Source organism: Schistocerca piceifrons, chromosome 2 (assembly GCF_021461385.2).
Source record: "Schistocerca piceifrons isolate TAMUIC-IGC-003096 chromosome 2, iqSchPice1.1, whole genome shotgun sequence".
Lineage (NCBI taxonomy): Eukaryota > Metazoa > Arthropoda > Insecta > Orthoptera > Acrididae > Schistocerca > Schistocerca piceifrons.
Window position 1 is genome coordinate 1,010,509,948 of NC_060139.1, and position 27,167 is coordinate 1,010,537,114.

Sequence of the window (27,167 nt, forward strand, 5' to 3'; positions counted from 1 at the left end):
TGCGACCCGCCACGAATTTCTCTCATGCGCCAACCTTTTCATCATAGAGTAGCTCTTTCATCCCTACGTCCTCATTTATTTGCTGGGTGTTTTCCGATCTCTGTCTTCCTCTACAGTTCTTATGCTCTACAGCTCCCTGTAGTAACATGGAACTTATTCTTTGATGGCTTAACAGTTGTGTTATTATTCTGTCCCTTCTTTTCGTCAGTGTTTTCCACATATTCCTTTCCTGGCTGTTTCTGTGGAGAACCTCTTCATTCCATACCTTATCAGTCCGCTTAATTTGCAAACTTTCTTCTGTAACAGCACATCTCAAATGCTTTGATTCTCTTCTCTTCCTGTTTCCACCATATTTCACTACCGTATAATACTGTGTTCCAAGCGTACATTCTCAGAAATTTCTTTCTCAAATTAAGACCAATGTTTGATACTACAGGAATTCTCTTGGCCAGGATTGCCCTTTTTCCCAACGCTAGTCTGCTTTTTATGTCGTCCTTCTTCCAACCACCATGGGTTATTTTGCTGCATAGGTAGCAGATTTCCTTAACATCGTCTACTTGATCTCCAGTTCTAATGTCAAGTTTTTTCTGCAACTTCGTCTACTTTGTGATCCCCGATTCTGATACGATTTTTCTCGCTGTGCTCATTTTTGTTCCTTTTCATTACTTTCGTCTTACTTCGATTTACTCTCAGTCCACTATTCTGTCGTCACTTTCCTCCAGTGGATTATTAATAATTGTGCTTTTACAGCTTGATACAATACTTCTAAATTATACCTTACAAAGGGGAAAATATGATCGATAGCTCGTACATAGACATTATGTCTTCAAATTGATGGATTCAGTATATGATGAATAATTACTAGTCAGTTCCCAAAATGATGGTGATGTTTGGTTCATGGGGTGCTCAACCACCTTCATGAATGATGATGACAACACAAACACCCGGTCCCTGGGCTCAGAAAATCCCCAACCCGGGCGGGAATCGAACCTAGGACCCCGCGATCCAGAGGTGGCAACGCTAGCCACTTTTTTTTCATTATTTTGTTCGGTGTTGTTCGTTGCGTTTGGTCAGGGCGGATGTCACATGACATCCGTTCAAGTTGATCGTTCATTCCTTTACCCTTTTTTTTTTTTTTTTTTTTCAGAGGGCACCACCTCACTGACCTAACACGCTGAGCTACCGTGCCGGCATCTAGACCACGAGCTGCGGAGTTCCCAAATGACTCACAGAATTTGAAAAGAAGGAAAATATTGCAAGTAATAAATACAATGAACGTTACTTTGTAATTTATGGTTTATTTTACACCACTTGCTTTTACAGTACAGGATTTGAATCATTAGTACGTAATGACGAGTCAACAATAACGAAAATTATAAACTCCTGTCATTTTTACGTAGTGGTTTGATACAGGGTGCTGACTTGTCGTTGTACACGATGTTATTGTTCTACCCATGGTAGGGGAGGTGGCTGCCGTGGGCTGCAGCAACGTGTGCTGGTGCTGGGTGCGTGTACGCATGGGCGGCAGGAGCGGGGGCGGCCAGGACAGCTGCGTGGGAGACTGGGGCGGGAGCGGGAGCTGGGTACACCGGCGCGTGGGCGGGAGGGGCGGCGTAAACAGCGGAATGGGTGACGGGAGAGGGAGCAGGGGCGGCGTACACGGGACCGTGGGCTGCGGGGGCGGCGTGGACCGCAGCATGGGCGACAGGGACGGCGGCGGGGGTGGCGTCCACTGGACCGTGGGCGGCGGGCGCCGGAGCAGGGGCGGCCACGACCACGGCCCTGGGCGGCGCCGGCGTCGGGTGTCCGACGCGCTTCACGACCGCCTGGAAGCCGTTGTGGTCGTCGGCCGTGTACTCGACGATGCGGGTCGTGCCGTCAGCGTCGATGAGGCTGTAGGCGCCGGTCACGCCGTCGCCCGTGTGCGAGTCGGCCACGGCGTAGTCGAACCTGTAGCTGGGCGGCGCGTAGTGGTCGTAGACGACGGCGTGGGCCGGCGCCGGCGCTGGAGCCGCAGGGAGGTGGGGCGGCGCTACGATCCCGGCGTGGGCGGCGGCCAGCAGGCAGGCGAGGGCGGCGACACTCTGCATCTCGGGCGACTGCTGCAGCTGTCCTGGCAACAGGTGATGTGGGTGTGGTGCGGCTCTGCGTTCGCTGCTCCCGCTTAAGTACGTGTCCAATGTCCGGCAGGGACGAGAGAAAGTATCCTCTGTCACGTTACCTTCGTCATTGGGGACTGCTTTCTGAGAGAGTGTAGAGGTCACCGAAGAGAATGTACGAGACATACTCCAAATTTTCCAGAAAGGCCAACAGCTAAGGATTCAGATATCCGTTTGGGCTCGTGGTGATCAATAGCGATAGAATATTGCACAGCAGCAGTAGCTGCAATATCGTTTCACCTTCTGCCTCCGAAGTTCTTATCAATCACATCAGTAATCCTGAAATAAGTAAAGCTTTTAAGAATGAGTTGACACAATCTGCTATAACGTAATCCACAGCTCATAAAAATAATTCACCGTGGATTCATTTTTTTTGTCTCCGTCTTCACGAAGATGTTACCAAAGTACAAACAATCCTTTTGGAAGAACATCCGCAACTGAGCATTTTAGCAGGGGTTGAAAATACCGCTTCCGTTGCAAATTTCTTTATTTTCACACGACCGGTTTCGGACTGTTAGAATCTCATCTTCAGGTGTCGTAGCTGTGCTGTGGTCCCCGAGCGCCGCGTGTACCAGGCGCAGTGTGCTGCCTATGAGCGCAGAAAAACTGAAGCGGTATTTTCAACCTCTGATAAGCAAAGTAGTTAGATAAGAATCATTAACAGCTCGTCCGCCAGTGGCAGCAGTTTAATGAATGGAAACTATAGTGCGCCATTACGTACAAGTTCATCGTTACAGCAAGATCTTGAAGTACTAACATTTAGAAGAATTTGTTAACATCCATTCGCTTACCTATGTGGAAAGATAAATAATAAACCAAAGGTAATAATTAATATCTTTTCACCGACTTCAGTACATTTTTAATTCATGTTGTGATTTTTGTCGTCTGACACCAATGTTTATACCATTGGTCTGCCGAAACCAAAGAGAGGACTATATGGTCGTAAAAAAGAATATAAATGTTTTAAGCAACAGAATTAAAATAATACTATAAAAAGAATTTGAAAAGAAAGAAAGAATGTAGTACAGCAACTGACGAGAAATGAAGTACTCCATACAATGGACTTCTTTGTCTCCATCTAATTTATATAATGCTTTAATTATTTAAAGTAGACTGCATAAAAGGATTTATTCTCCATCGATTGCAGTATGTTAAATATACAACAAATATACTAACGATCATTATTAGTTGAAAAATACAACAGATCATATTTCTTAATCATGAGAATACCCTCTATCCATGACACTACAGCTCTAAGATCAGGATTTGTAAGAATGTTATGATGTAGAAAAGAAGGGTGTGAAAGCGTTGGAGTGGGATCCTGCAGAATACTAAATACGTCAGCTGGAATATTTCTGTTTTCTGTATCTACATCTCGCATCCCAGAACGGTTCACAGATTAGGCATTTTTAATCATTTTAAGCCGCAAAATACACTCCTGGAAATTGAAATAAGAACACCGTGAATTCATTGTCCCAGGAAGGGGAAACTTTATTGACACATTCCTGGGGTCAGATACATCACATGATCACACTGACAGAGCCACAGGCACATAGACACAGGCAACAGAGCATGCACAATGTCGGCACTAGTACAGTGTATATCCACCTTTCGCAGCAATGCAGGCTGCTATTCTCCCATGGAGACGATCGTAGAGATGCTGGATGTAGTCCTGTGGAACGGCTTGCCATGCCATTTCCACCTGGCGCCTCAGTTGGACCAGCGTTCGTGCTGGACGTGCAGACCGCTTGAGACGACGCTTCATCCAGTCCCAAACATGCTCAATGGGGGACAGATCCGGAGATCTTGCTGGCCAGGGTAGTTGACTTACACATTCTAGAGCACGTTGGGTGGCACGGGATACATGCGGACGTGCATTGTCCTGTTGGAACAGCAAGTTCCCTTGCCGGTCTAGGAATGGTAGAACGATGGGTTCGATGACGGTTTGGATGTACCGTGCACTATTCAGTGTCCCCTCGACGATCACCAGTGGTGTACGGCCAGTGTAGGAGATCGCTCCCCACACCATGATGCCGGGTGTTGGCCCTGTGTGCCTCGGTCGTATGCAGTCCTGATTGTGGCGCTCACCTGCACGGCGCCAAACACGCATACGACCATCATTGGCACCAAGGCAGAAGCGACTCTCATCGCTGAAGACGACACGTCTCCATTCGTCCCTCCATTCACGCCTGTCGCGACACCACTGGAGGCGGGCTGCACGATGTTGGGGCGTGAGCGGAAGACGGCCTAACGGTGTGCGGGACCGTAGCGCAGCTTCATGGAGACGGTTGCGAATGGTCCTCGCCGATACCCCAGGAGCAACAGTGTCCCTAATTTGCTGGGAAGTGGCGGTGCGGTCCCCTACGGCACTGCGTAGGATCCTACGGTCTTGGCGTGCATCCGTGCGTCGCTGCGGTCCGGTCCCACGTCGACGGGCACGTGCACCTTCCGCCGACCACTGGCGACAACATCGATGTACTGTGGAGACCTCACGCCCCACGTGTTGAGCAATTCGGCGGTACGTCCACCCGGCCTCCCGCATGCCCACTATACGCCCTCGCTCAAAGTCCGTCAACTGCACATACGGTTCACGTCCACGCTGTCGCGGCATGCTACCAGTGTTACAGACTGCGATGGAGCTCCGTATGCCACGGCAAACTGGCTGACACTGACGGCGGCGGTGCACAAATGCTGCGCAGCTAGCGCCATTCGACGGCCAACACCGCGGTTCCTGGTGTGTCCGCTGTGTCGTGCGTGTGATCATTGCTTGTACAGCCCTCTCGCAGTGTCCGGAGCAAGTATGGTGGGTCTGACACACCGGTGTCAATGTGTTCTATTTTCCATTTCCAGGAGTGTAGAAGATGTTATTCATAACGTCAGGTTTCTATTGTACAGTTGTACATGGAGCCCGGAAGTCATGGGATATGATATTGCTCATCAGCTGCTGAACTCATGCTGTGCACAGGAAAATGCCTGAAGCTCCACATCGCCAATAATTTGCAGTAGTCTTGTGGAGATGTTTACATATGTGGCAATATTGTTTCTGTAAAGACACTGCTGATATAGTAATTCCAACATCCTCTGACGCGCGCGTCTTGCACTGATTATCGTTTCACACTCAGAGTCGGTTAGTAATGATCACTACATACAGATTGCTCAGATATCATGACCACACTCATATCACACACCGCATGTAGACGCATCTTTGGCTGTCATAAACTGCACTTCTTCAAACTGGATAAACCTTCCACTAAGTGATAACCTAATATACAGGGTGTTACAAAAAGGTACGGCCAAACTTTCAGGAAACATTCCTCACACACAAAGAAAGAAAATATTTTATGTGGAAATGTGTCCGGAAACGATTACTTTCCATGTTAGAGCTCATTTTATTACTTCTCTTCAAATCACATTAATCACGGAATGGAAACACACAGCAACAGAACGTACCAGCGTGACTTCAAACACTTTGTTACAAGAAATGTTCAAAATGTCCTCCGTTAGCGAGGATACATGCATCCACCCTCTGTCGCATGGAATCCCTGATGCGCTGATGCAGCCCTCGAGAATGGCGTATTGTATCACAGCCGTCCACAATACGAGCACGAAGAGTCTCTACATTTGGTACCGGGGTTGCGTAGACAAGAGCTTTCAAATGCCCCCATAAATGAAAGTCAAGAGCGTGGAGGCCATGGAATTGGTCCGCCTCTACCAATCCATCGGTCACCGAATCTGTTGTTGAGAAGCGTACGAACACTTCGACTGAAATGTGCAGGAGCTCCATCGTGCATGAACCACACGTTGTGTCGTACTTGTAAAGGCACATGTTCTAGCAGCACAGGTAGAGTATCCCGTATGAAATCATGATAACGTACTCATTTAGCGTAGGTGGACGAAACTGAAATGAGCTCTAACATGGAAATTAAGCGTTTCCGGACACATGTCCACATAACATCTTTTCTTTATTTGTGTGTGAGGAATGTTTCCTGAAAGTTTGGCCGTACCTTTTTGTAACACCCTGTATAGATTCCCGTCTCCTATACTACCTGTTATGTGAGAGATGTGAAAAGAGATCGGGTCTGCTCATAATACGGCATTTCCGACGAGGTACATCGAACCACAGGTGATGCTTATCAGACGTTACAAACAAAAGGTTGAATAAGCCTAGCCAAAGACTAAGCTATTTTCTACGCCCCATTTTATATCGTTTCTGGTGATTATCATACTTAATACAAATGTCAGCGTAGCCTACAGCTGTTGTATGGAGCGACCTGCATTGTTTGTGCTTTCTCCAGCACTCCATGAGAATTACTTCTTGTCTGAATTCATCAATAGTGACGTCACTTCCATTCATTGCCAGCAGCAGATATACAGTTTTCACATTTCTGTATCCTGTGTAGAAAGGCTATTAAAAAAAACGAAAACTAAACTCCGCCCGAATAGGCCATGAAGGCCCAATGGTACCGACCGGCCGCCGTGTCATCCTCAGCCCACAGGAGTCACTGGATGTGGATATTGAGGGGCATGTGCTCAGCACACCACTGTCTTGGCCGTATGACAGTTTCGAGACTGGAGCCGATACTCCTCAATCAAGTAGCTCCTCAGTTAGGTGAAAAGGCTCCTATCGAATGAAATGCAATCATCTCGTGAGTCTACAATCCAACACACCCTATGCAGCTCGTCTCTCCAAAATCTGTTTCTCACACACGGACACATCCAGCAGGAACATTCGCATACACTTCGATTACATACTTTTCACTACAACAGTATTACTGAGCGCGAGAAAATGTTTCCGATTGCTACCAAGTTATTGAGAAGAAGAAGGGAATCTTAAATCACATTACGCATATTTCCTACTGCATTCCAGTTAATAAGATAACGAAGTTCTTCAGTAGCTCGTCTTACGTACTTGAGTACCGAATAAGAAACAGTCAGTGAAGAACATGGATACCGCAGCCTTCTTCGGCAGAATATTTCGTACCCGATAAAGAGACTGACCAATCCCTGTTCTTACAGTTTCAAGCATTTCATTGTATCATACGAGAGGAAATGAAGCAAATGCTTTTCATTTTCACTACAAAGATTGATATTACGCTAGCGGTTCATTGAACCTGTAGATACATTAGTTTTCCATTAGGAACTGCCAGTTACAGCTTTCAGCGAAAATAATGTATATTTTGCAAACAACATTCCGACACAGCCTCCAGATCTGTCCATTTATGCCAAGATTACTCGCAGACACTGAGTTCCGAAACTCGTTTCTTGAAACCAGCGTTGCATAGATGGCTTTCTACACAACGACATTAGTGTACACTTCAGTTTTGACATTTTGTGCGTGCCGAAGCTCTATTTTCGTCGCCGAAACGAATTTTGTTGCATGGACGTTGGTAACGTCGGAGTTCAAGCTTGTCTGTTTGAAATCAGTAAAACACAAAAAGAACAAATGTGTTTGATTTTGAGACAGGAGAAGGAGAGGATGTCACCTCGCGTCCTCAGCGACGAATTTTTTGATTCTAGAAGACTATTCAGTCACCTAAGAATGACGTCGGAATTATTCACGGATCTTAAAATTTTGGTGACACTGTAAGTAAAGAAAACACGCTAATGTGTGAGGCATTATCGTACAGTTCTTTTTATTTTATATATATATATATATATAGGGTGTTACAAAAAGGTACGGCCAAACTTTCAGGAAACATTCCTCACACATAAATAAAGAAAAAAAGAAAAGATGTTATGTGGACATGTGTCCGGAAACGCTTAATTTCCATGTTAGGGCTCATTTTAGTTTCGTCAGTATGTACTATACTTCCTCGATTCACCGCCACTTGGCCCAATTGAAGGAAGGTAATGTTGACTTCGGTGCTTGTGTTGACATGCGACTCATTGCTCTACGGTACTAGCATCAGGCGCATCAGTACGTAGCATCAACAGGTTAGTGTTCATCACGAACGTGGTTTTGCAGTCAGTGCAACGTTTACAAATGCGGAGTTGGCAGATGCCCATTTGCAGACCGAGCGAGGTGGCGCAGTGGTTAGCACACTGGACTCGCATTCGGGAGGACGACGGTTCAATCTCGCGTCCGGCCATCCTGATTTAGGTTTTCCGTGATTTCCCTAAATCACTCCAGGCAAATGCCGGGATGGTTCCTTTGAAAGGGCACGGCCGACTTCCTTCCCCGTCCTTCCCTAATCCGATGAGACCGATGACCTCGCTGTTTGGTCTCTTCCCCCAAACAACCCCCCCCCCCCCCATTTGAAGTATGGATTAGCACGGGGCAATAGCCGTGGCGCGGTACGTTTGTATCGAGACAGAGTTCCAGGTGTCCCGACAGGAAGACGTTCGAAGCAATTGATCGGCGTCTTAGGGAGCACGGAACATTCCAGCCTATGACTCACGACTGGGGAAGACCTAGAACGACGAGGACACCTGCAATGGACGAGGCAATTCTTCGTGCAGTTGACGATAACCCTAATGTCAGCGTCAGAGAAGTTGCTGCTGTACAAGGTAACGTTGACCACGTCACTGTATGGAGAGTGCTACGGGAGAACGAGTTGTTTCCGTACCATGTACAGCGTGTGCAGGCACTATCAGCAGCTGATTGGCCTCCACGGGTACACTTCTGCGAATGGTTCATCCAACAATGTGTCAATCCTCATTTCAGTGCAAATGTTCTCTTTACGGATGAGGCCTCATTCCAACGTGATCAAATTGTAAATTTTCACAATCAACATGTGTGGGCTGACGAGAATCCGCACGCAATTGTGCAATCACGTCAATAACACAGATTTTCCGTGAACGTTTGGGCAGGCATTGTTGGTGATGTCTTGATTGGGCCCCATGTTCTTCCACTTACGCTCAATGGAGCATGTTATGATTTCCTACAGGATACTCTAGATGTGCTGCTAGAACATGTGCCTTTACAAGTACGACACAACATGTGGTTCATGCACGATGGAGCTCCTGCACATTTCAGTCGAAGTGTTCGTATGCTTTTCAACAACAGATTCGGTGACCGATGGATTGGTAGAGGCGGACCAATTCCATGGCCTCCACGCTCTTGACTTTCATTTATGGGGGCATTTGAAAGCTCTTGTCTACGCAACCCCGGTACCAAATGTAGAGACTCTTCGTGCTCGTATTGTGGACAGCTGTGATACAATACGCCATTCTCGAGGGCTGCATCAGCGCATCAGGGATTCCATGCGACAGAGGGTGGATGCATGTATCCTCGCTAACGGAGGACATTTTGAACATTTCTTGTAACAAAGTGTTTGAAGTCACGCTGGTTCTGTTGCTGTGTGTTTCCATTCCATGATTAATGTGATTTGAAGAGAAGTAATAAAATGAGCTCTAACATGGAAAGTATACGTTTCCCGACACATGTCCACATAACATATTTTCTTTCTTATTGTGTGAGGAATGTTTCCTGAAAGTTTGGCCGTGCCTTTTTGTAACACCCTGTATATACTGCTGTTGAGATTTTTCATTCCTCGTCCCCCTGTACTCTCCACATCGGATTCCAACGTCCACAGTTGCCAAATTTGTTCGGTATGTTTATGATTACACCATTTCTGCAAGTTTCTTACCTCCAATTTTCGGACATCAAGCTTCTCGCTTCCCACAAGTTAAATTTTATATTTTCACCGTTGTCTCAACATTGTATTCTTTAGGTAACTTCAGGGTTTGCGCAGATGTGCTGTTGCTGAAGTCACTATCTTCAGGGTGGCTTTAAATTGAGCTAACAGCATCAACAGAAGTTTCAAAATGACTGACAGTGTTCCTGAGTGTGTTGTTGCCACCTCTTGCCATATGAGGGTACACAGAGCATTGTTGAATATGATCGTTTTCATGGTCCAGGTGTCATGGCTTGGGGAGACATAATACTGCATTGGCGTATTGAGCTCGAAATCTTTAAACATATTATACTCACCGGCCAACGCTATTTTGTCACACTACTCTTTCCCCATGTGCGTCTTTTCAGGGGTACGTTCGGCCCTGACTTCATTTTCATGGATGACAATGCGCGATCGCATCGAACAGCACAAATGGAGGAGCTCATGGAACGGCAGGCTATTCGTTGAACGTGTAAGCTTATTGTCATATCGTTGGCTTAGTTGCGGAGTATCTTTGCGGGCAGCGCTTTTGCAGATTCGAGCGCGGGACACGGAACCGTTATGTTGTGGTTCAAATGGTTCAAATAGCTCTGAGCACTATGGGACTCAACATCTTAGGTCATAAGTCCCCTAGAACTTAGAACTACTTAAACCTAACTAACCTAAGGACATCACACACACCCATGCCCGAGGCAGGATTCGAACCTGCGACCGTAGCAGTCCCGCGGGTCCGGCGTTATGTTGTGTTGTGGTAGCTCTGCATGTGAGAGGCATTGTTATTATGGAAGTTCAAGTGTTACTACACGTGGAATTACAGTAAGGTGATGAAATATGGAAGTGATTCAGAGGAAAGTGGGTAATGACGCAATTAAAAATGAGCCGTGCCGCCTATAACGTATTTGTGTAACCTATCGTTGCGTGTCGCATAGCATCAATTATCCGGGCCGTGTTCGGTCCCTCAGAAAGAACTAAGGAGAATCAGTAAAAATTAGTTACCATAAAAGAGTGCAATCAAGAGTGTCCTGTAGCGAGCGTGAGAAAGTGCGTTCGGTCATCGCGTTCCGCATCATCAACAATCAGCCGCGCCGCGGCGGTTACGCACACGCGCGTACAGTTGTGAACTGTGAACTGTAATTTAACTTCATGAGCAGTGTTATATCATTACTACTGTCAAGGAGGACTGGTACCAAAAGAAACCTGTGTATGCTTGGCGAGCATCATTAACAATCATCCGCGCCGAGTTCGGTTACACGTACGATCGTCCAAGTGATATAGTGGACGGTTAATCACACTACTGGACATTAAAATTGCTACACCAAGAAGAAATGCAGATGATAAACGGGTATTCATTGGACAAATATATTATACTAGAACTGACATGTGATTACATTTTCACGCAATTTGTGTGCATAGATCCTGAGAAATCAGTACCCAGAACAACCACCTCTGGCCGTAATAACGGCCTTGATATGCCTGGGCATTGACTCAAACAGAGCTTGGATGGCGTGTACAGGTACAGCTGCCCATGCAGCTTCAACACGATACCACAGTAGTGACTGGCGTATTGTGACGAGCCAGTTGCTCGGCCACCATTGACCAGACGTTTTCAATTGGTGAGAGATCTGGAGAATGTGCTGGCCAGGGCAGCAGTCGAACATTTTCGTATCCAGAAAGGCCCACACAGGACCTGCAACATGCGGTCGTGCTTTATCCTGCTGAAATGTACGTTTTCTCAGGGATCGAATGAAGGGTAGAGCCACGGGTCGTAACACATCTTAAATGTAACGTCCACTGTTCAAAGTGTCGTCAGTTCGAACAAGAGGTGACCGAGACGTGTAACCAATGGCACCCCATATCATCACGCCGGGTGATACGCCAGTATGGCGATGACGAATACACGCTTCCAATGTGCGTTCACCGCGTTGTCGCCAAACACGGATGCGGCCATCATGATGCTGTAAACAGAACCTGGATTCATCCGAAAAAATGACGTTTTGCCATTCGTGCACCCAGGTTCGCAGGCGCTCCTGTCTGTGATGCAGCGTCAAGGGTAATCGCAGCCATGGTCTCCGAGCTGATAGTCCATGCTGCTGGCCGACCAAAGTGGCCGAGCGGTTCTATGCGCTACAGTCTGGAACCGCGCGACCGCTACGGTCGCAGGTTCGAATCCTGCCTCGAGCATGAATGTGTTTAATGTCCTTAGGTTAGTTAGGTTTAAGTAGTTCTAAGTTCTAGAGGACTGATGACCTGAGAAGTTAAGTCCCATAGTGCTCAGAGCCATTTGAAGCATGCTACTCCAAACGTTGTCGAACTGTTCATGCAGATGGTTGTTGTCTTGCAAACGTCCGCATCTGTTGACCCAGGGATCGAAACGTGGCTGCACGATCCGTTACAGCCATGCGGATAAGATGCCTGTCATCTCGACTCTAGTGATACGAGGCCGTTGAGATCCAGCACGGCGTTCCGTATTACCCTCCTGAACCCACTGATTCCACATTCTGCTAACAGTCATTGGATTTAGACCAACGCGAGCAGCAATGTCGCGATACGATAAACCGCATTCGCGATAGGCTACAATCCGACCTTTATCAAAGTCGGAAACGTGCTGGTACGCAATTCTCCTCCTTACACGAGGCATCACAACAACGTTTCACCAGGCAACGCCGGTCAACTACTGTTTGTGTACGGCAAATCGGTTGGAAACTTTCCTCATGTCAGCACGTTGTAGGTGTCGCCACCGGTGCCAATCTTGTGTGAATGCTCTGAAAAGCTAATCATTTGCATATCGCAGCATCTTCTTCCTGTCGGTTAAAGTTAGCGTCTGCAGCATGTTATCATCGTGGTGCAGCAGTTTTAATGGCCACTAGTGTATCTAGAAGTTGGCATAAACACTTGTGACTTAGAGTGTAAACAGTGCAACCTTCGATTTTCATATCGCCTCAGAATATAGATCTACATACCAGACGTAGGACAGTATTGTGTTTGACGTTGAGTGGCTCCCCTAACCTGCTGGCATATTTAGATACATAATTTCAGGCAGGTAGGTCAGCAGCGTGGAGCAGAACAATACGACCGCCATGGGATTATCAGGTACGTGGTGTGGACAGTGCGCGCGGTCGCGAAACGAGAAAGGACTACTAGTTATGAGACCCCCCGCCATTTGTACCCCCGGGTGTGTTACAAATGGACTGGCCAGCCCGTTCCCTGGCTTAAATCCCATCTTGCACCTGTGGGATGCGTCCATTCGGTAGTTGTTAACCGCTCTGATGAAGGAATGGTACGCCATACCTCAAGAGCTCATTACCAACATTGTGACCAGCATGGAACCATGAGTACTAGTGCGAAACTCAGCATGATACCCTACAAACTATAGATGGAGGATAGCAGGCGAATTGCAATTCCTAGATTTCCAGAAAGCCTTTGACACTGTTCCCCAATGCAGACTAGTGACGTAGGTCCGAGCATACGGTTTAGATTCCTAGATATGTGGGTGGCTCGATTTTTTTAAAGTAGCAGACCCAGTGCGTGCAACTAGACGGTGATTGTTCATTGGAGACGAGGGTATCGTCTGGAGTGCCCCAGGAAAGCGTGATGTGACCGCTTTTATTTTCTGCAGATGGCCTGGCGGACAGGGTGAGAGCAATTTACAGCTGTTTGCTGATGACGCTGTGATGTACAGAAAGGTGTCGTCGTTGAATGACTGTAGGAGTATACAAGACGACTTAGACAAAATTTTTAGTTGGAGTGATGACTGGCAGGTTTCTCTAAATGAGGAAAAATGTTAACGCGGATGAATAGGAAAAAAACCATCCTGTAATATTTGAATGCGCCATTGGCAGGGTGCAGCTTGGTTCTGTAACTTAGATTAAATATCTACCTGTAGACATGGCGTTGCAAAGCTATATGAAATGGAATTGGCACGTCAAGTTAGTAGTAGCGAAGGAGAATGCTTGCCTTTGTTTTATTGGGAGAACTTTGGGAAAGCGTAGCTCATCCGCAAAAGAGACGGCGTATGGAACGCTAGTGTGACCTATTCTTGAGTATTGTTCGAGTGTTTTCGATCCCCGCCAGGTCGAATTAAAGGACACCATCGAAACAATTCAGAGGCGTGCTGCTGGATTTGTTGCCGGTAGGTTCGACCAGCATGCAAATGTTACTGAGATCATTTGTGAACTCAATTGGCAATCCCTGAAGGGAAGACGACGTTCTTTCCGCAAGATTCTGTTGCCCAAATTTAGAGAACCGGCATTTGAGGCTGACTGCTGAACGATGCCACTGTCGCCAACCTACATTTCGCACAAAGACTGTGAAGATAAATGCGGGAAATTAGGCCTCGTACGGAGGCTTTTAGACAGTCTTTTGTTCCTCGCTCTGTTTAAGAGTGGAACACGAAAGGAAAGGACTAGTAGTCGTACAAGCGCACTCCACCACACACCGTCCTGTGGTTTGCGGAGTACGCACTACATGTACAGTAAATGAATGCATTGTGATCAAACGTCCTATTAAGAGCCATGTCCCACCTTTCGTAATGTCCAGGGGACCATCACAAATCGCGGTGTCTTTGAATAAATATGTCATTTCTGTTCGTCTCATTGCCTATTCGTTTCAGTTGTCTTCTGTACTATAGCGTAACACTTCTTTCTCTGTACAGTGCAAGGTTCATCGAGCTATGTTACTTAGCAGTGGCACATCATGCGCAAGTTACTTTCGTTCTTCAGTTTTGCGCAACATTGTATTGATTACATACCAATGTCGTACCGCTTTCGTATCAGGGTGTTCGGGACTAGTTCGGGATAGTATAATCCCTTGGGAAAAAAGACATAATGTGCAGTAACAGTCCTCTCTGCTTTGCAGCTGCAGATACAGGAGTGGATCTGTTGTTGTTGTTGTTGTCGTCTTCAGTCCTGAGACTGGTTTGATGCAGCTCTCCACGCCTACTCTATCCTGTGCAAGCTTCTTCATCTCCCAGTACGTACTGCAAGCTATATCCCTCTGAATCTGCTTAGTGTATTCATCTCTTGGTCTCCCTCTACGATTTGTACCCTCCACGCTGCCCTCCAATACTAAATTGGTGATCCCTTGATGCCTCAGAACATGTCCTACCAACCGATCCCTTCTTCTAGTCAAGTTGTGCCACACGCTCCTCTTCTCCCCAATCCTATTCAGTACCTCCTCATTAGTTATGTGATCTACCCATCTAATCTTCAGCATTCTTCTGTAGCACCACATTTCGAAAGCTTCTATTCTCTTCTTGTCCAAACTATTTCTCGTGCATGTTTCACTTCCATACATGGCTACACTCCATACAAATACTTTCAGAAACGACTTCCTGACACTTAAATCTGTACTCGATGTTAACAAATTTCTCTTCTTCAGAAACGCTTTCCTTGCCATTGCCAGTCTACATTTTATATCCTCTCTACTTCGACCATCATCAGTTATTTTGCTCCCCAAATAGCAAAACTCCTTTACTATTTTAAGTGCCTCATTTCCTAATCTAATTCCCTCAGCTTCACCCGACTTAATTCGACTACATTCCATTATCCTCGTTTTGCTTTTGTTGATGTTCATCTTATATCCTCCTTTCAAGACACTGTCCATTCCGTTCAACTGCTGTTCCAAGTCCTCTGCTGTCTCTGCCAGAATTACAATGTCATCGGCGAACCTCAAAGTTTTTATTTCTTCCCCATGGATTTTAATATTTACACCGAATTTTTCTTTTGTTTCCTTTACTGCTTGCTCAATATACAGATTAAACAACATCGGGGAGAGGCTACAACCCTGTCTCACGCCCTTCCCAACCACTGCTTCCCTTGCATGTCCCTCGACTCTTATAACTGCCACCTGGTTTCTGTACAAATTGTAAATAATCTTTCGCTCCCTGTATTTTACCCCTGCCACCTTCAGAATTTGAAAGAGAGTATTCCAGTCAACATTGCCAAAAGCTTTCTCTAAGTCCACAAATGCTAGAAACGTAGGTTTGCCTTTTCTTAACCTAGCTTCTAAAATAAGTCGTAGGGTCAGTATTACCTCACGTGTTCCAACATTTCTACGGAATCCAAACTGATCTTCCCCAAGGTCGGCTTCTACCAGTTTTTCCATTCGTCTGTAAAGAATTCGCGTTAGTATTTTGCAGCCGTGACTTATTAAACTGATAGTTCGGTAATTTTCACATCTGTCAACGCCTGCTTTCTTTGGGATTGGAATTATTATATTCCTCTTGAAGTCTGAGGGTATTTCGCCTGTCTCATACATCTTGCTCACCAGATGGTAGAGTTTTGTCAGGGCTGGCTCTCCCAAGGCTATCAGTAGTTCTACCGGAATGCTGTCTACTCCCGGGGCCTTGTTTCGGCTTAGGTCTTTCAGTGCTCTATCAAACTCTTCACGCAGTATCAGATCTCCCATTTCATCTTCATCTACATCCTCTTCCATTTCTATAACATTGCCCTCAAGTTCATCGCCCTTGTATAGACCCTCTATATACTCCTTCCACCTTTCTGCTTTCCCTTCTTTGCTTAGAACTGGGTTTCCATCTGAGCTCTTGATATTCATACAAGTGGTTCTCTTTTCTCCAAAGGTCTCTTTAATTTTCCTTTAGGCAGTATCTATCTTACCCCTAGTGGGGTAAGCCTCTGCATCCTTACATTTGTCCTCTAGCCATGCCTGCTTAGCCATTTTGCACTTCCTGTCGATCTCATTTTTGAGACGTTTGTATTCCTTTTTGGCTGCTTCATTTAGTACATTTTTAAATTTTCTCCTTTCATCAATTAAATTCAATATTTCTTCTGTTACCCAAGGAGTTCTACTAGCCCTCGTATTTTTACCTACTTGATCCTCTGCTGCCTTCACCACTTCATCCCTCAAAGCTACCCATTCTTCTTCTACTGTATTTCTTTCCCCCATTCCTGTCAATTGTTCCCTTATGCTCTCCCTGAAACTCTGTACAACCTCTGGTTTAGTCAGTTTATCCAGGTCCCATCTCCTTAAATTCCCACCTTTTTGCAGTTTCTTCAGTTTTAATCTACAGTTCATAACCAATAGATTGTGGTCAGAGTCCACATCTGCCCCTGGAAATGTCTTACAATTTAAAACCTGGCTCCTAAATCTACGTCTCACCATTATATAATCTATCTGAAACCTGTCAGTATCTCCAGGCTTCTTCCATGTATGCAACCTTCTTTCCTGATTCTTGAACCAAGTGTTAACTATGATTATGTTGTGCTCTGTGCAAAATTCTACCAGACGGCTTCCTCTTTCATTTCTTAGCCCCAATCCATAGTCACCTACTACGTTTCCTTCTCTCCCCTTTCCTACTACCGAATTCCAGTCACCCATGACTACTAAATTTTCGTCTCCCTTCACTATCTGAATAATTTCTTTGATTTCATCATACATTTCTTCAATTTCTTCGTGATCTGCAGATCTGGATGTGGATCTGTGTGTCGAATATAGTGATATTTCTTTCTACAATAGGGCAGGCATTTAATAGAACGTCGCCACGGGAAACTATATACTCAGCGCAGCTCATGCCAATTGTAAAGCCGACATTTCACGTTATGCTTCTTGAAGACACACCGAAACGTTTATCCTCGTTGTCGGCACACTGACGGCCGGATTCACCCACTCTCGGTGAAATTCGGCACGCGAGACAAGTTACAGGATGCACCGTTACTGCTGCTTGGGGTTGGTCGGAAACCTGTTGGCATACCTGGTAATGAGGAGGTGGTTGTGTACAGTGCTAGGGGCTGCTACTCCTGCCTCATTACTTGTCTAATGGAAATGGAAATGTCGTGTGGCTAGGGCCTCCCGTCGGGTAGGCCGTTCGCCTGGTGCAGGTCTTTCAATTTGACGCCACTTCGGCGACCTGTGCGTCGATGGGGATGAAATGATGATGATTAGGACAACACAACACCCAGTCCCTGAGCGGAGAAAATCTCCGAACCAGCCGGGAATCGAACCCGGGCCCTTAGGATTGACAGTCTGTCACGCTGACCACTCAGCTACCGGGGGCGGACATTACTTGTCTAATGTCCGGCTGAAAGAGGAGAAAGTCGCCTTACCTTAGACCTTGGTGGCCGCACATTGAGACAGTGTAGAGGTCGCCAGGTGAATGTACCCGAGAACTCGAGGAAGGACACCTACGGTGCGGTACTGGATTCTGATTGCGCACACGTTAGTGACACACTTGAGGGTAAAGAAAGGGCTAACGTATTAACTTAATTTCTTCGCAGTATGGTTGCGCTCCTTGTAAGGTCGGTAAGACACCGATCGATTTCGCAGATGGAGGTTTGAAATCGCAACTGATAGGTACTACCCTCACGAAAGTGTAATGGAGAAGCTATTGTAACTTGAATGGGAATCGTTCAAATAAAGGGGACGTTGTTACAGTGAAACGCTGTCGCGAAATCTTAGAGAAGCGGTACCCTGAGTGGACTGTGGAAAAATCCTGTTGTCCCTGGTGAATACGAGGTCCGTTCAGAAAATTCCGGAACTTTGTCCACAAAACTTTTCTACACTTAGCTTTTACTTGTTGTACGTGTCTTCTTAAATACTCTCTTCCACAATTGATACACCGCTCCCAACGCCGTTTCCACTTTCGAAAGCAGTCTCGATACACCTTTTGCTGAATCGCGCAAATCGCCGTCTGGGAATTTTCTTTTACATCGTCTGTCGTTTCAAATCTTCTTAACGGGGTTGGCATCCCTGCACACGCCTGTGTTTAACGTGTAACTGCCGGAAGTTTCATCGTCTCTACACAAAACTCAGATCATTTTTCGTTGTCACTTTCTCTCAAGGCTTGCAAAAATTCCAATTTGTAGTGCATGAATGACGGCCGTTTCCGTAATTCCTTCCACACTGTAACACCAGACACACCTTTCCGTACATTACAGCATCATCAGCAAACTCCTGTAAATTGCTGCTCACCCTGTCCACCAGGCCATCTACAGAAAATAAAAGCGGTTGTGGGCGAGTGGGTGTTATCTGTCATTCTGCGCAACGGATTAATCTGAGATGTACCCTTTACCCTGTGGCTCCTGCAAGATGCAATTTCCACCCCCACACTACTACTGAAGTCAGACACACGCTCCTAACGTTGTAAAGAGAAGTGCCTGAAAAACTTTCAGCAATAAATATCTTCAAGAGTCGTCCGCTGTAAGGAAATGACACAAAAATTCACAAAATTTCTTACGTAACTAGTGGGATACTTGGGTACTGGAGTAGTGCTAGTTAGTGTAAAAAAAAAAAATGAAACTAACGAAAATTATTATTTTTTTGCAAAAATTCTGAGAAATCACAATGACACTTTTAGTTATGAACTGAACAAGTTATTTCCGGGTTCTTTTCGGAATGTGAAGTTATCTCTTAAGGATAGGATTCGCTAATGATATTCTTATTCAAAGTTTAAGATTGTTATTGACTTGGCAGAATGGCTGAGAGCCGTGCCTACTCAACTTGAATAATTATACATTAGAATGTTGATAGGTACGGTCGAGGCTGTCGCGTGTGAAATGCAGTGAAGTGTACTGTTGTGGAGGAAATATGGGCCTCGCAAGAGCTGTCGCGCACAATACCGTAAGTTGCGATGACTGCTGCCGGCCGCGGTGGTCTAGCGGTTCTAGGCGCCCAGTCCGGAACCGCGGGACTGCTACGGTCGCAGGTTCGAATCCTGCCTCGGGCATGGATGTGTGTGATGTCCTTAGGTTAGTTAGGTTTAATTAGTTCCAAGTTCTAGGGGACTGATGACCACAGATGTTAAGTCCCATAGTGCTCAGAGCCATTTGAACCATTTTGCGATGACTGCTGTCTGTGCCGCTCGCTGCTGACAAATAAGATAACTCTCGTTCTATCTGGATTGACCTTCGCCAATCAAACTCTCCCTATGCCTTGATGAAGTCAAGGACTCCTATTCGCCCCTAGTCTAACTATTGGCGGCCGGCCGGTGTGGCCGTGCGGTTAAAGGCGCTTCAGTCTGGAACCGCGTGACCGCTACGGTCGCAGGTTCGAATCCTGCCTCGGGCATGGATGTGTGTGATGTCCTTAGGTTAGTTAGGTTTAATTAGTTCCAAGTTCTAGGCGACTAATGACCTCGGAAGTTAAGTCGCATAGTGCTCAGAGCCATCTAACTATTGGCGTGGTACACCGGTCAGATAACCAGTCCACCGCGATGCCACTCAAAAATTCGCTCGCAGGCGTTTAATTATAACTCTGTCCATTCACATCGCACAGTAAGCGTGGCGGCCAACACAGTGAACAACACTTAATCGCAAGGACTCAATATAGAGTCGCACTCTGATTCACTCTCGACAGAGGTGCTCTCCCGGTGAAGTACTGAGGAGAGACTTGTTCCTCGCTCTTTGAGTACATGTACGAGCACACACGCTCTCGTTACGTGTTCTCGCTCCAAGAGCGACAACGGAACAGCCCCTCTCCACGTCAGACGTGAAGGGGTATATCTTTCGGTCTCTTCCATTACTCCTTCAGCTCAAGGCGTCAGGAATATCGTCTGCCAATCAACATTGCATTTCTAAAACGGGGGAACGACGTTTCGTTTAAGACGACCAATCCGGAAATCTGTAGCATCGGCGTTTGGCGTTTGCTGTCTCCCTGTGAAAACCTCTGAAACTTCGTACTATGTTTGTAAAGAATGCGTAGGCTGGGTGCTCCCACACAATGTAGCGGAATTTACTTTTAAGCCGAACACAGGGTCGTTCTCCCTTTCACTCGGACAAACGCTGTCTGCTCTACGAGCGGTCGCCGACCGACGTAGATAGGTTGACTCGTCCTCTGAAGAGACCGGCCTCCTGGCATACGGTTTGCCTCTCCCGAACAAAAAGCTTTTGTGACCGTCATGTCTTGAATGTGTGTGTGTACGCCAGCCTCGAGTATTTCAATCTCGGTGTGCACTTGCGATTTATTTGTTATTTGCATATCGTTTACATGAAATGATACAACATTGACTTTATCTTATCGAGTTTGGGTTCGAATGAAGCGTCTTGATGTGCAGATATGATTGTGAGGGCGGAATATGTAAGGAATGAAGGTCAGGAGACCACAACGTCTGACACGGTCACATCATGCTTCCCTGCGGCACTCCAGACGATACCCTCATCTCCAATGAACACTCGCCGCCAAGGTGCACGCACTGGGTTCTGTTACTTAAAAAATCTTCGAGTCACCCACATATCTATGAATCTAAAGCGTATGCTCGGACCTTCGTCAGCAGTCTGCAGCGGCGAACTGTGTCAAAGGCTTCAACATAGTAGCGTTCCCGTCTGGGTTCCTGCGAGCCCTAATCCATAGGTAGCGGTCATCCACTGGAGTAGTAGCCTTTAGGCGGCCTGAGCGAGACGTGTTATCGACAGTTCATGTCTCTCTGTGTCTCCTACATGTCCGAACAACATCTCTTTGGTTCACTCTGACACACCTGGACAGTTCCCTTGTTGAGAGCCCTTCCTGGCACAAAGTAGCAATGCGAACGCGTTCGAATCGCGGTATTGACTGTCTAGGCATTGTTGAACTACAGACAACACGAGCTGTATACCTCCTTCCTGGTGTAATGACTGGAATTGGTCTAATAGGCGCTGCTCATGCATGGTTGTTTACATCTTTGGGCGGGTTTAGTGACATCTCTGAACAGTCAAAGGGACTGTGTCTGTGATGCAGTACCCACAATCAATCTTCAGTTGTTCTGGGAATTGGGGTGAGGGAAAGCTTTTTTTGATGTGTGTATTAGTCCACTCTGGAAAAAATATACACTCTAAGACAAAAAAAGATGGAGCATGAGGGAATTATTCGAATGAGACGGAAATCGATAGATGTGATGTACAGACAAACAAATAATTACAATTTCAGAGAAACTGGATGATTTATTGAAGAGAGATTCACAAATTGAGCAGGTCAATAACCTGTTGGCCTGGTTCTTAACAAGCAGTTATTCGACTTAGCATTAATTGACATAGTTGTTAAATGTTCTCCTGGGGGATGTCGTGCTAATTCTGCACAGTGGGCGCATTAGATGCTCAAGATGGCTCCAGGGCCCCGCCCATAATGCTCTAAGCGTTATTAACTGGGGAGAGATCCGATGAACTTACTGGCTAATGTAGGGTTTGTGAAGCACAAAGACAAGCAGTAGAAACTCTCTCCATGTGCGGCCGGGCATTATCTTGCTGAAATGGAAGCCCAGGATGGGTTGCCATGAAGGGCAACAAAACGAGACGTAGAATATTGTCGACGTACCGCTGGGCTGTAAGATTACGGCGGTTGACAACCAAAGAAGTCTTGCTACGAAAAGAAATGATACTCCGGGCCATCAATTTTGGTTGTCGGACCGCATGGCTATCGACAGTCAGGTTGGTATCCCATCGCTGCCCAGGGCATCTCCAGACATGTCTTCGGCCTAGAATCTCTTTGGATCATTGTCTTCAGTGATGAGTCCGGTTTTGAACTGAGTCCCACGACCAGCGAAGAGGTGTGTAGAATTAGTTATACAAAAACTGGCAAGTTTTGAAGCTTGCCTCCTCCTGGAAAAGATTCTACGGATGCCCATGTCACCTATAATTTTTGTGGAAATAATACAAAACAGTCCCTGGTTTGTTGAAGACCAGAGTCTTAACCATTGTGTCTCCCATCTCATCCGAAGTTAGCGGCCTGTGTAACACAAATAAGTATTATGTGCAGACTAATTTTGTAATGGAGTAGTTTTATTAGCATAAAGTGGGAATCTGAACGAAGCCATGAGTCGTGCAGGCAGTGAGACCACAGTAATTACTTAAAATATTCCAAAATGAATAGAACAAGAGTGACACGACAGAAAAGACTGTGACAGAAAAGAAACAATAAGTTGAAACTTCCTGTCGGATAGAAACTGTGTGCCAGTCCGCAACTCGAACTCTGGACATTTGCCTTGCGCTAGCAAGCTCAGTCGGTGAAGCAGTCGCCTGTGAAATGGAATACTGAGTTCCAGTCTCGGCCCGATACCCAGTTTTATACCACGAAGTTACACATCAGCACTCACTCGGCTGCAGAGTGAAAATTTCGTTCTGGAAACAATTAACTATATGGCATTGTTGGCTGAGGCAGTGTATGGGTGAAACTAGCCGCCTATTCGGGAAGAGTTTCCCTCCTCCGCGTACGTTAGCCACTTTCCTCGTGGTGTGTGAGAAAATGTGTCTTGCTAGTGCATTCCTACGAAATAGCACCAAGGGCCCGCCGACTTATCATTCGACGAACTGATCACCATCAACAGTATCACATGACCTCACTCCAGGAGGGGACTGGAATTTAACCCAGATCATTGGAGTAACGTTTGGTAATCGGGAGTTAATGCTACCACAACTCCTTCCCTTGCCACCCGAATACACGCAGTGAAAATTTCTTTGACCACAAAGGATTGGAAACAAGTTTACCTCCTAGTCAGGCGCCGTCAGACAGGCGTGCGCTAGCGATCCCAGCTACAGAAGCGGGTATTGTGAAATACGGTGCACGTAAGACAGACAATGAAGGAGCGACAGCTCACACACAGAAAAATGCAACAGAAAGTAGCGTTCGATGTAATATGCTCTATTCTTTTAAAATCAGCTCTCAAGCTCAAAATGGTTAAAAATGGGTCGAATAAAAGTAGTGCAAGCTTTTGTCACAGTAAACAAATTGAAGCAATATGTCTGATGCATAACTGAAGCATTATACGGAATGCATGAAAAATTTATTACACAACCTTCTTTCTATTAAGACTGATCACTGGTTATATCACGCTATCCCTTCACTGCTTGCGACTTCCTTCAGCTCACATCTTCATAAAGAGCTTGTTTTTTTTCCTAACACAAATATACTGGGTCATTGCGACAGGATTTATGTCAGTTTTGGCCTTCTAAGTTCGAAATAGGTACATATAATGAAAACTGTAAATTTTAACATTTTCCACGAGCATAAGCGATATCTCAATTACAAAGATACACGTGTGATTGAATGCTGCGAGGCAGCTATCGCTGGGGCAGAGTGCGTGTAACAAAGAGCTTAGGTCGCACAGTAGTAGGCAGTTGTTGCTCAGGAGGAGCTGGAGCAGCGCGTCAGAGGCTGGTAGTGTCTGTTTCGATGCTCCGGAGTGGGCAGTCGCTTAGTATTAAATATTCAGTGTAATAATTTCAGTGTTGTGTTTTAATGATTTAGGGAGGAAATAAGATCTGAAGTAAAATTAATTAAGAAAATGCTACAAAGATTGTTATGAAATTTTGATTAAGAATCTTTCGACGTATTGTTACATCGATCCACAATAAGGTAATCAATATTCATTTATTTATGGGCTTTGCTGTAGAACGAATTTTAATAAGACCAGCTTTGTATGTAACCCCAAATATTTTATTGTATTTTTTTTGTAAAGATCATTTATCTGCGTAAATGTAATTTTGATGATATGGCTTAAACAGTTGCAAGTCAGTTTCACAATATAGTAAGATTTTCACGTAAGATATTACAGTCATTATCCTCAGTCATATTCCGCCTCCCAATTCCAAGTCGTTTTTATTTAAACAAATTCTAAATGTGTCTCAGTCAAATATCTTGCATTTTGGCTTCTGCACCTGTAGTTAGTTTAGTAGTGCAGAACAACGCGTTATCTAAGGCAACACAAATATCAGGGAAGAAATTTATTTCAACACAGTTTATGAATTTTCCCACAGGGACCACTTTTGTACTTATTCAAATTTACAGGGCTGTAGTAAGATCGAGTAGATCTCTAATTTGTCATTATCGCACACAGGTTTTAATTAGTTTTGGTTTACTGGTATTGCTGTCTTCCTAGTAGACAGACTGTTTAAAACAGGGTCAGGTGAATAAACAGATACACGTATTCAGATACGCAGGCAGCACATCACTTGAAAGAACGGTTCTTTTGTTAGGCATAAACATCACACCTCACGTAAGACATAAATGTTACAAGTTACATAATCTCTTTTACTCAGACTTCGTCTGTCACACGGTAATGTGAACTTCCACGTAACTCATTTACCCTACTTAGAATGAAGATACAGCTTTCGTTCTTTGCTCGAATGGAGCTGATTGGTTTCTGGAAGCAGTGATCTACTTAAATCCATTTGAGAAATATCAGTAATGCTGTCCTCCTTTTTATGAGCACCACAGAAACAGTATCAAAATCTTTTCGACGTGGTTATTTTTCCAAGTTCTTGCATTCTATGTAGTGAATTCTATGTTGTCCATTACAAAGCATTAATAAGGCTTGTACTTCAATGCAACGAAAAATTTACGCTGTCGATTAATCTGCACGCCATTGTTAAAAAAATGTTCAAATGTGTGTGAAATCTTGTGGGACTTAACTGCTAAGGTCATCAGTCCCTAAGCTTACACACTACTTAATCCAAATTATCCTAAGGACAAACACACACACCCATGCCCGAGGGAGGACTCGAACCTCCGCCGGGACCAGCCGCACAGTCCATGACTGCAGCGCCGTAGAGCGCGCAGCTAATCCCGCGCGGCACGCCATTGTTACCAAATCTGTAGCCCATTCTTACCAAAATGCACTGTGTTGTTTAACTTTTATATTGAGTTACACTTAGGACTAACTAAGAAAAACTCCTTACCTTTACCTGCATAAAGCGGAATAAAGTAGTAAAAATTTCTCCCGTTACGCTGGCGTAAAAGAAATGGTTCAAATGGCTCTGAGCACTATGGGACTTAATATCTGAGGTCATCAGTCCCCTAGAACTTAGAACTACTTAAACCTAATTAACCTAAGGATATCACACACATTCATGCCCGAGGCAGGATTCGAACCTGCGACCGTAGCGGTCGCGCGGTTCCAGACTGAAGGGCCTAGAACCGCTCGGCCACACCAGCCGGCAAGCAAACGTAACCTCATACCTAACAGTTACGCAGGTTGCATGGCACAAACACGTGTCGGCCTGGAAACTTTTCAAAACACAATATCTTGTAAACGACTCGCACTAGAAATCTACAACATACACCACTGAAATTCTAATTTAACCTACTTTTAGTTTGTTAGTGCCAAAAGGTATTGTTCCATTTGAAAAAGTGTCTGTTTGCACAAAAAATACACTTTCGAAGCATTATTACAATCTGTTTATTGGCTAAAAATACGAGCATCTAACTATCAACCCTTTCTGTGAAAACCGCACATCAATATACCTACCGTAGCGACCGTAACAGTCGCGCTGTTCAAATGGCTCTGAGCACTCTGGGTCTTAACATCTTACGTCATCAGTCCCCTAGAAATTAGAACTACTTAAACCTAACTAACCCAAGGACATCACACACATCCATGCCCGCAGCAGGATTCGAACCTGCGACGGTAGTAGTCCCGCGGTTCCGGACTGTAGCGCCTAGAACCGCAAGACCACCACGTCCGGATCACGCTGTTCCGGACTGGGTAAAAGAAATGATAGGTTAGAAATCAAACAGAAAACAGCAAAAAGTAGTAAATAAATTTTATCAACAGACTTTAGAAAATATAGTTTATTTTACAGTACATGTTCGTTTTAGAAAATACATGGTAATGGACGATAAAAGAGTGATGAGTCAACAGTGCTGAACTTGGTATGCGAGATGGCGACGGGTCGTTTATGTAAACATACAACTCTCTTACGGACAACTATGCGGAGAAAAACGATGAATTCTGATGGGCTCACGCCTACCCGTGGTAAGGCGCGGGACCGTGCGCTGGTGCCGGGTACGAGTATGCGTGGGCGGCGGGAGCGTGGGCGACCAGAACAGCTGCGTGGCCGGCGGGGGCGGCATGCACCGGAGCGTGGGCGGCAGGGGCAGCATAAACAGCAGCGTGGGCGACGGGGGCTGGAGCAGGGGCGGGGGCGGCGTACACCGGCGCGTGGGCGGCGAGTGCCGGAGCAGGGGCGGCCACGACCACGGCCCTGGGCGGCGCCGGCGTCGGGTGTCCGACGCGCTTCACGACCGCCTGGAAGCCGTTGTGGTCGTCGGCCGTGTACTCGACGATGCGGGTCGTGCCGTCGGCGTCGATGAGGCTGTAGGCGCCGGTCACGCGGTCTCCGTCGCGGTGCTCGAACTGCGTCTTGGCGTCGCCCGTGTGCGAGTCGGCCACGGCGTAGTCGAACTTGTAGCTGGGCGGCGCGTAGTGGTCGTAGACGACGGCGTGGGCCGGCGCCGGCGCAGGAGCCGCTGGGAGGTGGGCCGGCGCTACGATCCCGGCGTGGGCGGCGGCCAGCAGGCAGGCGAGGGCGGCGACACTCTGCATCTCGGGCGACTGCTGCAGCTGTCCTGGCAACGGGGGAGGTGGGTGTGGTGTGGCTCTGTGGTCGCTGCTCCCGCTTAAGTACGTGTCTAACGTCCGGCAGAGACGGGAGAAAGTATTTCGGCGTCGCGTAACCTTCGTCCTTGGCGGCAT

At 46.1% G+C, this 27,167-nt stretch overlaps 1 protein-coding gene across 1 annotated transcript; it reads right to left on the reverse strand.

The window, feature by feature from the left end:
* Window positions 1-1,448: 1,448 nt before the first annotated feature.
* Window positions 1,449-27,167, reverse strand: LOC124776057 (skin secretory protein xP2-like). The gene is made up of 2 exons (XM_047250901.1): window positions 26,443-27,167; window positions 1,449-2,163 (listed from the first exon to the last, which is right to left on the reverse strand). The coding sequence occupies exons 1-2, from the start codon at window positions 27,165-27,167 to the stop codon at window positions 1,449-1,451; spliced, it is 1,440 nt and encodes a 479-aa protein (XP_047106857.1).